The sequence below is a fragment of the Chenopodium album genome, chromosome 3 (genome assembly GCF_948465745.1).
Source record: "Chenopodium album chromosome 3, dcCheAlbu1.1, whole genome shotgun sequence".
Classification (NCBI taxonomy): Eukaryota; Viridiplantae; Streptophyta; class Magnoliopsida; order Caryophyllales; family Amaranthaceae; genus Chenopodium; species Chenopodium album.
The window spans coordinates 80,879,003-80,893,745 of NC_137836.1; the positions used below are offsets into that span (position 1 = coordinate 80,879,003).

Sequence of the window (14,743 nt, forward strand, 5' to 3'; positions counted from 1 at the left end):
ATTTCTCAAAAAACGTGGAAATTAGCCTTTAATTTTGGAATTTTTTGACTTTTTTTCGCCCATAAATAAAAATTGGCAAAATGTTTACCATAATCCCTAATACCCTCAGGGAGTCCTATTGGGTGGGTGGTACCATCCAATTTGCCTTTATACGACCAAATTACCGGTTAACAACTTGCACCGATTTCATTAACTTAAGCCCACCACGAACATTTATGACAACAAATAATGATCATATATGATTCCAAATGGCATTATATGACCCCGAGATGTATCCCCTAGAATTTCAAGACTTTTTGACACCAAGGCCTCGAAACCTCCAAAATTTCTCAAAAAGCGTGGATAATAGTCTTCAATTTTGGATGTTTTGACTTTCTTTCGCCCGTATGATTCCAAATGGCATTATATGACCCCGAGATGTATCCACTAGAATTTCAAGACTTTTTGACACCAAGGCCTCGAAACCTCCAAAATTTCTCAAAAAGCGTGGGTAATAGTCTTCAAATTTGGATTTTTTGACTTTCTTTCGCCCGGAAATAAAAATTGTCGAAATGTTTACCATGGTCCCAAATATCCTCCGGGAGTCCAATTGGGTGGGTGGAACCATCCAATTTGTCTTTAAACGACCAATTTAACGGGTTATAACTTGCACCGATTTCATTGATTCAAGTCTACCACGAACATTTATGATAACAAATAATGATCATATATGGTTCCACACGGTATTATATGACCCCGAGATGTATCCCATAGAATTTCAAGACTTTTCGACGCCAGGACTTGAAACCTCCATAATTTCTCAAAAAACGTGGAACCATACGTGATCATTATAGTGATGTTGGCAAAGACTGAACTGGAAATAATTTGAAGAGAACAGAGTCTTACCGGTGGTAATCGGTAAATAGTGAGGTTGGCAAAGACTAGAGAGGGGAGGCAAATGCCACTATGCGAGTGAAGCAAATTAAACATACTAGTACATGAGGCGTGAATGCGTGATGGACCGCTACCCTGTATGGTCCATACCAAGAGACGAAAACAGTATAAAAATTAATAATAACAGTGTAAAATTAATACTAATAGTACGTATAATACAAAAATAGGATCTTTTCTTTTTCCCTCTTTCTTCATTGAAATTCTCGTTGGAATAATAACATTATAGAATAAAAAATAACATTATAAAATCAACAATACAGTATATTTATCAGTAATAACATTATAAACAAAAACAAAAAAAGTACTTAGTATGAACCAAACTGGTAGTGGGCTATAGTTACTGCTAGTACATGTAAGTATGTAACTATGTAAGGCAAAAGAAATTAAAACCATTTTGAAATTAAAACAGAAAAACACCTAGAAGGCTAGAACAGCTAGGAGTGTAGAAAGAAATTACAAAAGCACTTGAATTACTCAATATCTCCCTATTTTAAGCTACCCATCCATGATATATCCCTCCCCCCCCCCCCCCCCCCCCACCCATCAAAATATCATCCAATTGCGTTCCATCTTTGTTTTCTTTTTTGAGTTTTTTTCATGCACATATTTAAACCTCAATTCCCCTCCCACTTTTAAATAGCATTGCTAATCCATAACTCATACTCCCTCGTCCTTTTATTAGAGTTCTATTTCTCTTTATTATGTAAATAATAAATATTAGAAATAAACTTTTAATAAAGGGATATAGGAAGTATTAGTAAATACGTTAAATTTGTTGTGGGTGCTAGATGGTTAACTGTGAGGTCGGCAAGACTATAGTCAAGAGACAAATCCAAGTGGAACGAATATATCTACATATGTTATTTCCAACATATAAGGTTACAACAGCATAAAAATTAAAATCACTTTGAAAATGGGGAGAAAATAAACCTGTCAATTCAATGCTAAGGTCGGATTTGGTGAAATCAGATCAAGTCATGTCTATTTTAAAGTTGAGTAATTTCGCTATGTCGCTATTGTACCCAATATGACAATTTTTATACTAGTCAAATTCTGAATCGGGTTTTTTACAAGTGATATCGAAATAGATCAATTGGATTAATTTTTTAGTGTAACCCCAATCTACTCCAAATCCTTGATAGATTTCCTCCCCATCAAATTTCCACCCAATGTGTAAGTGTGTAATCCATTCCATTTTTGTCAATTTCATTCATACGCTTCCCTTTTTTTCCAATAGGTTCAATTTTCTTTTCATTGACTAAAAAAAAAAAACATTTCCTCCTCATCTGAGTCATACTCGAGTTAACTCGGATACACCCAGTACCCACCGATTCTCACTCCTTCTCCCCTTAACTTTCTCTCTCCTAAAAGCCCCAAAATTTCCGCCATTAACAACCTTCAACTTTCTCTCTCCTCCTCCATCAATGGATTCCCCCCCAATCTACCGTCTCCCTCAAGACACCCTCCACATGATCTTCACCAAACTCCCTCTTCGTGACATCATAATCTGCAGATCCATCTCAAAACCCTTCAACAATATTCTCACTTCACCTTCCTTCTGCCACCTCATCTTCTCCCTTCACCCTCCTCTCTCTCTCCTCGCTCTCCGCCCTCCTCACCACCACACGCGCCACCGTCAGCCGTCCCCTCTCTCTCCTCCGCCGCCGATTCTCCACGCCTTCGATCCTTCCTCCGATGAATGGCTCAGATTCGATCTTACTTTCCTACCCTTTACTTCTCTCTCCCCTGTGACGTCATCACTCGGTCAGATCTACCTTTGGGGTGACTCGCCCGACTCACCCGCTCGCTCGCTCGTTGTTTGTAACCCTTTGACTCGGGCTTACCGGGTCTTACCCCAACTCGGGTCGGCTTGGTCCAAACACGGGTCGGTCTTATCCGGGTCGGGTCGTCGGGTTCTTGTGCTCACTGAACTTGCGACCTTGTATTGGTGTGATCACAGTAACAACTGCAATCATGGGTTTAATAAGCAGGATAACTGGTTGAAGTTTTCGTCGAATTTGCCGTCGAAACCTCGGAGTCCCATCTTAGTTGGGAGCTCGTTGTATGCACTTTGTGATGTGGGTTCACCTTGGAGAAGCATCTGGAAGCTATTTAGCTGTAATTTGCCGGAATTCGAGACGACGTCGTTGGGGTGGAGTAGGGTGGAGAGGAGTGAATGGGGTGATGTGTTTGATATCTTGAAAAGACCTAGATTGGTTAAAGGGGTTGGGAGTAAGATTTTAATGGTGGGAGGGCTAAAATCGTCATTTTCATTGAATGCTTCATGTTCAACAATATTGATACTTAGGTTGGATTTGGAGAGTTTGGAGTGGGATGAAGCAGGAAGAATGCCTTTAGATATGTATAAGTGTTTTCAGGAATCTTCGAAATTTAAGGTGTTTGGAGGTGGGGATAAGGTTTGTTTCTCGGCTAAGAGGGTTGGGAAGTTGGCATTGTGGGATAACTCTGCTCAAGGGGTTTTTAGTGGTAGTGGTGGCGAGTGGCGGTGGATCGAGGGGGCGCCCGGGTATGGGGACGGGTTGTTGCGTGGGTTCGTGTTCGATGCGTGCCTTGGGACAATGCTGTGACTTTGTGGCTCGTTGCTTTGGTGGATTTCTATTCATTGTCAATCTGACCATAGGGGTATGTTTTAAGTTTTAAGTTTTACTGTGGTTGGAATGTTGTGTGAAGTTTTGAGCATGAAATTGATTAGTTGTAGTGTAATTTGTACATTGTTTTGCCTGATTATACTAGTTTTAGATTGCAATGACTATAATTGAGATAGTATTGTTAGACTCAATTGTGGATTGAACAAATAAAGAAAGGCATGTTACTTGCATTTGTTTCCAAATTGTAGCATTAGTTTGATTGTGCTATTGCCTTCATGGCAATGTGGTGGAAATGGGATAGTTAGGTGGATGGGATTCATGGGAATTACAATTCTCGTGTTTGGTTTTAGGAACTAGGATTGGAATTAAGTACGAGTAGAAATTAGGAGGCCATGTTCCCAAGTTTTCATTACCAAGAGTGGTTAGAAGCCGAGGAGTTTGTTATTGGGGTGAATTTTTGTGAGTGATAGACAGAGTTAGCACCCTTGTGACATATTGGTATAAAAGTTATCGCCGGCGACATATTGGTATAAAAGCTAGCAAGTTGTGACAGATTGGTATAAAAGTTAGTCACCGGCGACATATCAGTATAAAAGTTACCAAATTGCAACAAATTGGTATAAAAATTAATAAGTTGTGACCAGGGCCGTTTCTGACTTTTGTGAGGCCTATGGGCAAACTACCAATTAGGGGCCCTATAAATTTAATCATACATGCGATATACACTAAACATTTATTGAAAGTGAAAGTACTTTTTATGAGGCTATTTATCTTATATTTCCTTCGTTCTTTATTTTAATTCTAACGTTTCGAATTACATGTTGGAAAAATCCCTTATATATACACTCCTTTGATCATTTCTTGTGATTTATATGTTGGAAAAAATATATAACATCTTGTTAGATTTTCCTTGAAATATACTTTTATTAAGTATATACGATGTACAACTTAAGATGTTTAAGTTATAAAATGTGCATTAGCATTAGCAAATGTGAAACCTCCAATGTTGCATGTGTGATTAAAAAAGAACAAAGTATAAATCATAACTTTATTACAAAAATAAAGTCATATGAAACTACAAAAGTATCTCATATAAATGCTCAAAAAAAAAAAAATTAGTGTAAGAAATTTTGTATAAGAATAATCACATGTTATCATATTGAATAATAAGAAAATTAGATGCAATATAAAAAATTATGAATTAGGAAAGAAAAAAAGAGTAAGAGAAAAATATAGTACTTAAATAACGGGTAATATAAGTGTAACAGATTGTTCTTTGGAGTAGTAACTAAGGAGAAAAAAATGAAAGAAAATTAATAGCTAATGGGTTTCGAACCTGAGACAATGTGAGGAAGTACAAAACAAATCTTACCAATGAGCCACTTTGTCCTTTTGATCATCAAATGTTGGAATTAATTTTTATACCTAGGCTTTTAACAGATTAACGGAAAAATGGGCTTCTTATTTGGGGCCCTGGGCGACCGCCCCGGTTGCCCTGGCCCAGATACGGCCGTGGTTGTGACATTTCACCCTTCTTTTCTTGCCGAATGAGTTTTTTTTTAATGCTAAATAATTCTCTCCTCCATGCTCATTCATCTGAGATAATCAACAAATAATTAAAAAATAATTATGAGTTCAAAAAAACCCTCAAATGAATGGAAAGAGAAATTTTTATAGTTAAATGTCTCAAAAGTTCAAATTGGCATGTAATAAGTTATACGAAGTAATATTTAAGAAGTTGGGAGCAAATATATTTATATAAAATTGAATATTGGGAAAAAAAAAAAAGCTCAATATAATCTTGAAAATATTTAATAAAAGTGTTTGATCTTGTAATTTTACTTGATTAATTCTTCTGCATAATGTAGAATATTTCTCTATATTTTCCTATTTTTCCTTTTTTTTTAATTCTTTTACTTTTTTTGAGCTTTTAATAGTGTCTAAAAACTTTACATTAAATATTTGAAGCAAAAATAAAAATAAAAATTAAAAAATAAAGGTAAAGAAAAACAATAGATTTAAGCTACAAGCAAGAATAAGAATAATCATTTGTACAATATACGCTTATTCTTCTAACAAGAAAGAGGGTTAAATGTAATCACTAATAAACTTTTATACCAATATGTCATCACATGGTAACTTTTATACCAATATGTCGCCGGTGACTAACTTTTATACCAATTTGTCACAACTTGCTAACTTTTACATCAATCCGTCGCCGGCGATAACTTTTATACCAATATGTCACAAGGGTGCTAACTTTTATACCACTTTGGCTAATTGGCCAAAGACATTATAGTAAATTGCTAGCACTAATTCCCAAATTATCCCCATCACAGAACTAACAATTAGTGGTCGTTTGATCATTGTAGAAATACTCTTCGTGTGTGATTTCCCGAGATGCTGAAAACTAGGATGTTGTTGGTTGACAAGAATGTAGGAGGTTGTACTTCCCACACTTAGTGAAATTTCCAATTGCTATTTCCCACTCTCATAGTCTCATTTCCATTCTTCAACCCCCAAACTCATATTCCCATTTTCCAATAGCCTTGTTGATTATCATAGCTTGATGTGAGCTATGACATTGAATTTATCATGAGATAGGTTTATCATCGAAAAAGAAAACTTTATGGGATTATGTATGACGATGTAGAAATTATTGGTTATAACATGTCATAATTTCACCATATATTCGGCCTACCAGTTTCAAACAGCGTAAATGAATAATGCTGCTCTTTGGAACTTCAATGTTGTGATGGAAGAACACATACATTAACATAGTATTCTGTATTGTGCCTATTTGATATGACTACACATTTACCATCTTTGCTGTGCGTACCATCCCCCCATGATTAGAGATTCGCTAGGATTTCACAACATATCCTTCAATATTTGTCTACTTCCCATCCCCTGTTTTATCAATTTCTATTCTAGGAAATGTAAAATGTTTCTTTGAACATCCCAAACTAGTGTTCAAACTCTGGACAATGAAGTACTTACTAACAGGTGAGGTCTGGTAGCCTGTTATAATCTTGTAGAAACAGACATGTAGTGTGAGATTGTAGTCAACTGATTAATTTCTTAAAACAATTTTGCCTATAAAAAATCTTAATTGAATAATCATCTCTGCATATGAAGCTAGTAATCTGATTAGTGATTAAAATATAATCGTGGTGGTATCCATTTCTGCACAATAATGCAGGAAAAGGAGGAGATGGACAATACAAAAAGCCATGAGCCAGCTCGAGCCATCAGTCATTACAACCATTGATGGCGATTCATGGAAAAATTGCAGGCTGATGAAAATAGAGACAGAGGTTTAACCCCAACTTCATAGTAAGATACATCGCATAATGTGAAGCAGATGAAGCTGGGTCAACTTCTTTCCTGCAGATAAATTTGAGTTACTTTGTTCAAGCTGGCTGTTTTTTTTTTTTTTTTTTTTTTTTTTTTTTTTTTTTTTTTTTTTTTTTTTTACTTAAAGAATTAAAAAATCAATAGGTCGTTGATGTGCATGAAACGTGTGCACCAGTTCAGAATTTTCTCAACAGAAACATTGAATGTAGTATTGCATTTTTCTGTGCAATTGCAACCATAGGTTTATAAACTGTTGTATTTTTATTTTTCCTTAAAGAGAATGATGTAAACTTTTATTATGAATCAAAGCCTTGAGCTTTAGAATTGAGTTTGTACAAGGATTGAATGGTGCTAATATTGATTAGCTTTTGATTTGAGTTTGTACAGGGATTGAATCAAAATTTTCATTTGATATGTTAGAGAGGTTTCCAGTGTCAATCAAAGACCAGAAGGCATTCAAGACGCAAAACATTTTCATTTTACGACACAACTTTCTCGCCGACTGTATCCAAACCCCTTATCCGATACCAAATTTCTGCAAATTTTCTCATACGATTATTGTACCATAGTGTTTACCCTAGAAAGAAAACATCATACATGTAATACTATAATCATATTTTTATGTCTCTATCTTTCATAAGAGTTATCAATACTAAAGGTCTACAAAACACTTTTGGTTGCTTAAGTTGCGTGTTTGTTGTTTTAGTTGAGTATGGATGAATGGATGTGCTTTAGGCTGAAGGTCATCCCCTCTCCTCTATGATTGGAGTAAGGTTGCATTCACTACATCTTTCTTTAGATACCTCTACCATCAGTGGGAGTCTCTTTTAAGACATTAATTAGTACAGTAATGTTATGTTGATGTTACATTGCTAGTTACTATATTTTTGCTTTCAACTTAAATCTCAACATTTTGACAAGTATAAAATGACTAAACTAAATGACAAACACAGAATTTTCTAGTTAACAATAAACGTCAATCAAAGTTAACAAATAATAGTAATCCAAGTTGACATGATTAGACAAATTTCGATTACTCGTGAATGTTAACACAGCACATAACAATTACTCGACGACTTCTATTAAATCAATAATTACCCTAAATTTATTCTAAGGGTCTGTTCTCTTCAGCATAATTTCAGTTCAGTTCAGCTTAGTTCATAAACAGTTCAGTTCAGTTCAGCTCAGTTCAGTAAATCAAAACAGGCCCTAAATTGTTATCGTATTTCTCCACGGTATCTCTAAAACAGCCTTGGAAATACCTGTTAAAATGACGAAACTACCCCTGAGACCTCATTAACCATAGTCACGCAGCTATCACATATCCACATAATATGATAACAACCCATGACAGTTGAAGCAGAGGTAGCACTAGCAGTAACTAAAACTGAGAGTCCCAAACAGTAGTGACACTGCAGTTAAGGTAGAGTTTTAATCACACAGTCGTCAGTTCTGTTGCATCACAGTCAAAATGTGCGCAGTTTCCAGAACTAACTCCAGTTTCCTATTTTGAATGAGCTGTGATACATTAACGTGTCACCAATCCTCTGCATTTAGAAACTCTCATACCCACCTATTTCGGCTGCCGTCCGTGCTCTATATTCAAGTCCATATTATAAATTCAACAAAAAAAAAACAATTTTTATTTTTTTATACTTTACTAATGAAAATAAAATAAAAAGAGCATAAATTTGGTGGTCCATTAAATCCATTAGCAAGCAACCAAAAAATAAGTACCCCACTTAATAAAAGCTACAAGTATAAAATATGGTATTTTAATAATATTAATATAGTATAAAGTTGGCAAATGTCATGTAGAATGCAATGTATGTGCCTAAAATTGAAGGCTAACGCAAAGTTTTGGCTTCTAACAAACGACAAAGAGCGAGGTCTTTATACATGAAAAATGTAGATGCCAATAATTATTAAGATGCCAAAAGAATTTGTAAAGATTTTTGCAACAAACAATTTCTAAGAAATTTCCCTCATTAGCAAGTATATAGTCCTAGATTGGTTGGTCGTCGAGATATTGGAGGGTAATTCAACTTGGATATTGAAGGGACATGGTACCTTTGGTCCACAAAGATTTTAGTGATGATTTACTCGTGGTTTTTATGAGGAGCACTACGATCATGTACGCGTAACTATCAAATTTAATGTACTTAAAGTCATGAGGAAGTTTCGGAACTACGTGTAGTAATCACCGATTTTAGATTGGTCCGACGGTGGAGTTGGGACTAGATCATCTTGAGATTTCAAGTTTTACATCATAAAATTCTTTTTAGGAATTTTCGGAAAAGGTGGCTCAAATCTTGCAAATTTTATGTGATTTGTTTCATGAATAAATACAGTATCAAGTTTTTATAATTTTAATAAATCCAGTTCAAGATATTGTTGATAAACATGCGTGATCAAATTAAAAAAATAAAATAAAATAAAAACAAAAGAAGTACAAACTTTGTAGTGAAGTAATTGTATTTGTATGTAAATACTTGAAGTTCTTTTAATTATTACTCCCAATTTAATTTTGGTAGAAAATATAGTGATACAAAATTGGTAAAAAGAAAATTTACCTCAAAGTGACAAGTAAACTGAGACAAACAATACACGGAAAAAGACAGGTGAGTTAATGGGTCCTTGATGAACAATATGGGTTGAGTACGGTTTTGTATTTTAGCTAACAAGTTGTCGACAAGTGCAACCTTAACTTTAAAACATCATCATTTTTTATGGATTCTGGAATCTGGATCCAGATATCTCAACCAAACATGGGTACAATTCGTACAAGGATCCTACTACTCGTTTCATCCATTCATACTGGGCTTATTGGGCTTTCAGTTTTGCTGAAATATATGCCTTACGCCCTTATCCATTTTTGTTGTTTAGAAACCTCGAAACATTATACTTCATATAACATTAATATAGACGGAATTTGATTTATATTTCGAAAATTACTTTAAGTTCTTGAAATTTTACTATGAGCTTTGATATCATTAGGCTACTCCTTTTATATATATATATATATATATATATATTATTTATTACAGAGTAGGGGAATTTCTTATGATTCATTAAATTTAACTATCATATTAGTAAAAAGTTTTTTCAAACTAAGGATATATCATATATGCAATTCATTTGACTTATTTTTGAACATATTTTAGAATAGTATACCTTTTGCATGACAAAATCGCGTATCTTACTATTATTTAAATTAATATGTTGCTTGCACGTCTTTGATGAAAAGAACTTCACCGCTTGAACATGTCTCCTCTCCAAACCCAACTATGTTCAACCATTATAGAGTTTATGAATAACCTTGAGAAACTATCTTCTTTTCTAGCATGGAATCCGCACCAATGTACCGCCTTCCACAAGACATTCTATGCATGATCTTCATCAAACTTCCACTTCGCCAAATCATCATTTGCAGGTTAATATCCAAACCTTTCCACCACCTCCTCACTTCCTCAACCTCATTTCCAACCTTCCCTTCCCTCTCCTCGCTCTCCGTCCTCCTCTCCACGACAAGTACTACCGCCTCGTATCCCCGCCACCTGTCTCTCTTCTCCATGCCTTTGACCACTCATCTAACCAATGGCTCAAGTTTGACCTTACCTTCCTTCCCTTCACCTCTCTTTTCCTTGTTACTTCTTCACCCGGGTGTATCTACCTTTGGGGTGAGTCCCCTGACTCACCCTCTCGATCACTTGTTGTATGCAACCCCTTGACCCGGGCTTACCGAGTCCTCCCCAAGCTCGGGTCTGCATGGTCAAAAAATGGGTCAATCTTAGCTGGTTCATGTGGTCGAGTTTTTTTGTTCACTCAGTTTGCCACCTTATATAGGGACAATCACAATGAAGATTGGCTCAAGTTTTCGACGAATTTAAGGTGTTCGTTGAATGAAACAAATTTGAATCCTAGAAGAAGCATTTTCGTAGGGAGCTCCGTGTATGCATTGTGTTGGCGTCATATGGAGTCATCTTGTAGTGATATAATCACCTGTAAACTGCCTGAAAATGAAACGACGTCGTTGGTGTGGAGTTTGGTAAAGAAGAAAGAGTGGGGGGGTTAGGATTGATATTTTGCGATATCCCAAATTACTAAATGGGGTTGGGAACAAGATTTTACTGGTGGGAGCAGAAAAGAAAACAATGTTAATAAACGATTATGCTCACTTAGCAATATTAATACTAAGGCTGGATTTGGAGAGCTTGGAGTGGGAAGAGGCAGGCAGAATGCCCTATGATATGTACAAGTGTTTCGAGGAAACTATTTTGTACAATAAGTATTTTGGAGGTGGAGATAAAGTTTATTTTTCAACGCCTGGAGGGAGGTTGGCTGTTTGGGATGATTCGGCTAAGGGGGTGATTGGGGGTGGCAGCGAGTGGCGGTGGATTGAGGGGGCACCTGACTTCGGGGATGGGTTGTCGCGTGGCTTTGTCTTCAATGCAAGCCTTAGTGCAATGCCGTGAGCCCGTGAGTAACACTTTCATTTGGATTTCTGCTTGCTTATGGGAAAAATCTGATCATAACTATGGGGGTGGGTATGTACTTCACTATAAGTTGTCACAGTTATATTCCAATGTATGGCTTTAAGTATAGTATTTCTAGAATACAACATTTTACAAAGGTGTTTGCATTGCTATATAATTTGTCATAAGTCATATTCCAACGTGCTAGTTGCTAGATTGCTACGCACAGAAGATTGCAAGTTTAAGCATACCACTTCAATAAATTTGCAGTAAATTGATGATAAATTGACAGTCTCAAGCTTAAGATATTGCCCAAGTCGTATGAATTAAGATAGACATCATTAAATATTCTAGAATATTTAACAGATTGTGCATGTAGTAGCTATTCAATTTTAACTTTTGAATAAAGAAACCAAGTAATTGAGACAAAAATTAGATGCAATCAAGCAAAAGCAATAAGCTGTGCCTTAGAATCAGGTATGAATGCCAAGGATGCCAAAAGTATAATATATATTGGATGATTACCACTTACCACATAATCCAACATAACTAATAGTCTGCCAATCCCTCAAACATTAGCTAAAAGAAACATAAAATCTCCAAGAAAAAACTAAAAACATCTCCAAATAGCAAAACAAAACTTGAGCTACTTTTAAAAGACGACGACTTCATGTAAAGCTCGGCTTCTTCTGACTTAATCGAAGAGACTGAAACCCATGTCCTGCAATAGAGATAATATAGAGGAGTTAGCAAATTGTAACATCAAATTTTCAAAATTAATAAATGGACCAAATTGAAATTTTAAGGATGATCATAGAGCTTTTCTTACATCATCGGATTCTTCTTTCTCTTCAACTTTCTTCTCCTCCTTGGGAGCCTCGGCGGCAGCACCACCGGCACCACCAGCTGGAGCAGCTGATACTGCAACTGCACCTCCACCAGCTGGGACAGATGCAAGCTTTTCTCTTCCTGCAGCGACTAGTTCTGTGATGTCTTTGCCAGAAACTTGGTCAAAGAACAATTGAAGTCTGTCCTCATCAGCTTCAACACCCACTGCAATCAAACAAATACACAGTTAAGAGTTACGGCATACAGTCATAGACAACCAAGCCCTGCTCCTCCAAGGAAAACAAAAGCAAAGGAGCATAACCCTTAGCCTATTAATAATATAAACTTACTTCACTCAAACATTGATGATGCTATAATTTATTAGAAAAATTCAGGTCATGTAATTTTCTCGTATGAGAAAATACTACCTCCGTTACATATTAGTTGCAACTTTGGGGTATTATTTGTGAGGTAGTATATGAATTCCCAGCCTCCACAATATACTAGACTGTTGTATCATTGCCCAGCAACCCCAACTTCACATAAAATCAACTCATTAAAGACTCCCTTCAATCAAGGTATTACTAATTTTACCATGAAACAGACTAGCGTGGCAACCTAAATCATGCAATGACCATACTCCTAACAAGATTGGAAAAAAGCCGAATAACTTGCCACACTATGTCATAAACTTGTATTCAATTAATAACATAATCCCTGACCACTTAGGTGATGTTCAACAAACAACATTACACAAAACAGTAATATAGACAAGACCAAAAGTTAAATCACAAAAACAATGACAAAAACACACATTAATAGCACATCCTAAGCAAAAGATAGGATCAACAACAATAATCATGCATTCACGCCCATCCATACAGAGCGCAGTAGCGCATCAAGCCTAAGTGCACTATGCTAATTGCAGTATCAGTCTACCCGCAAGTCACACAACCACTTGTGAATATCATACTAGAAGTCCAGCATGCTCGGAACAACCAATATATAATCGCTATTCAAAATACTAGTATTCAAAGTGTATATACAAGTATACAAACGGTTTATACTCCCTCTCGCATTTCTAACATTTATTACTCACATAATAATAATAATAAAGAGAAATCGGATTCTAATAAAAGGACGGAGGGAGTATTAACATCCCGTTTCCCACGAATCAAACCAACCCACACAATTCAACAAAACCCAATGTTCTAATCATCCAACAAAACTCAACTCATCCATATCGGACAACAAATTCAACCCCAATTTTAATGATAACCTTATCATAATTTCATGTAAATAGAATATGAATCTGAACTTAATTGAACAAGAAATCAACACATTATAACGTAGTTACGAACATAAAGCCTAATTTTTGCTGAATAATTATAAAAAAAATCTTATAAATCAGTCTTTTTTCACACATTATCAAAACAAGTTTCGATTATCATGCAATTATATCAAAAAACGTTCGACAAATTACCTGATGCAAGAATACTTTTAACATCAGCCTGAGTAGGGTTAGCTTTACCACCCAAAGCAGCCAACAAGTAAGCGGCGACGATCTTCATGACTACAACACAAATCACACAAATTCAATTCACCAAAAAAATTCAGAAGAACAAGTTAATTTGCAGAACAAAGATGAAGAAAAATACCTGGAGTTGGGTTTTAGGGTTCGAGAAAGTGGGAAGGAAGAAAGAGAGAAGTTTGCAGAAGTTCGGCGATTGTAATCAGGAAAAGAAAAGGGATTGGAGGCGAAAGAGGGCTTAAATATATTTCTAGGGTTTAATGTTGTAGATGTTTTAGGATTCTATCCTGGCCGTTCATTTTTGTTTTTCCAATAATACCCCTGTGTTTTGGGTCTTCTTACTGCTTAGCCCTTTAGGGTTTGTTATGTCATTTTGCTGTTCTTGGGTTTTTTATTTTTGGATTGGACTAGCCCATTACTGTTCTACCAGAATTTATTAGAGTAGCAATTTTAAAAGCCCAACCATAAATTTATACAATATCTTTTTTTTTACAACAAATTTATACAAAAACAAAAAAATCAGAGTTAAGCACACAATTAGGTACTCAATTTTTTAAAATTTCACCTTTTAGGTACTCAATTCTTTTTACTTTGCTTTTGGGTACTGAGTTAAGAATTCAAGCCAAAAAAATTAAATCAGCCAAAGAATTGAGTACCTTGGGTTAAAGAATTTAATACCCTTGGTTAAGTATGTGGTCCCCACCCGATTAAAAAATTAATATTTATAAAAAATATATATATATATATATATATTTATAATAGTTCCATGTACCCTACTAACAATATATTGACATGAACACCTACATTGTAGGCCACCTTCTTTACTCAATTGGGAAGTTTGCCGACTACTCAAAATGTAAGCTAAGGGACCAATGGAGTTTACAATGGAGGTACACAAGAACACAACAAATTGTTTCATTTATCCAATAAATAGCATTGTGCCACGAGGATTTGAGGAAATTCTTTTTTTTTTTTTTATGTTAAAACCTTAAAAAAAACGAAAACTTTTG

General features: G+C 35.5%; 1 protein-coding gene and 2 pseudogenes across 2 annotated transcripts; 2 read left to right on the forward strand and 1 right to left on the reverse strand.

The window, feature by feature from the left end:
* The first annotated feature begins 2,136 nt into the window (after positions 1-2,136).
* Positions 2,137-7,311, forward strand: LOC145624449 (SKP1-interacting partner 15 pseudogene; annotated as a pseudogene). Its single transcript, XR_014110431.1, has 2 exons — positions 2,137-3,576; positions 6,745-7,311. The product of XR_014110431.1 is annotated as an SKP1-interacting partner 15 pseudogene (transcript).
* A 2,932-nt stretch (positions 7,312-10,243) lies between these two features.
* LOC145625490 (SKP1-interacting partner 15 pseudogene) lies at positions 10,244-11,374 on the forward strand (annotated as a pseudogene).
* A 493-nt stretch (positions 11,375-11,867) lies between these two features.
* On the reverse strand, positions 11,868-14,020 carry LOC145624450 (large ribosomal subunit protein P2A-like). The gene is made up of 4 exons (XM_081677481.1): positions 13,861-14,020; positions 13,686-13,775; positions 12,204-12,427; positions 11,868-12,095 (listed from the first exon to the last, which is right to left on the reverse strand). Exons 2-4 carry the CDS (start codon positions 13,771-13,773, stop codon positions 12,069-12,071), a joined length of 339 nt encoding a protein of 112 aa, XP_081533607.1. The 5' UTR covers positions 13,774-13,775; positions 13,861-14,020; the 3' UTR covers positions 11,868-12,068.
* Positions 14,021-14,743: the final 723 nt, after the last annotated feature.

What these genes read in the sequence shown, in the direction of transcription:
- LOC145624450 (XM_081677481.1), bottom strand. Translation starts at nt 13,773, where the DNA reads ATGAAGATCGTCGCCGCTTACTTGTTGGCTGCTTTGGGTGGTAAAGCT. An exon ending in TAAAAGTATTCTTGCATCAG is followed by an intron (nt 12,428 to 13,685) that starts GTAATTTGTCGA and finishes GTTTGATTGCAG; the next exon opens with TGGGTGTTGAAGCTGATGAG. An exon ending in AGAAAGAAGAATCCGATGAT is followed by an intron (nt 12,096 to 12,203) that starts GTAAGAAAAGCT and finishes TCTCTATTGCAG; the next exon opens with GACATGGGTTTCAGTCTCTT.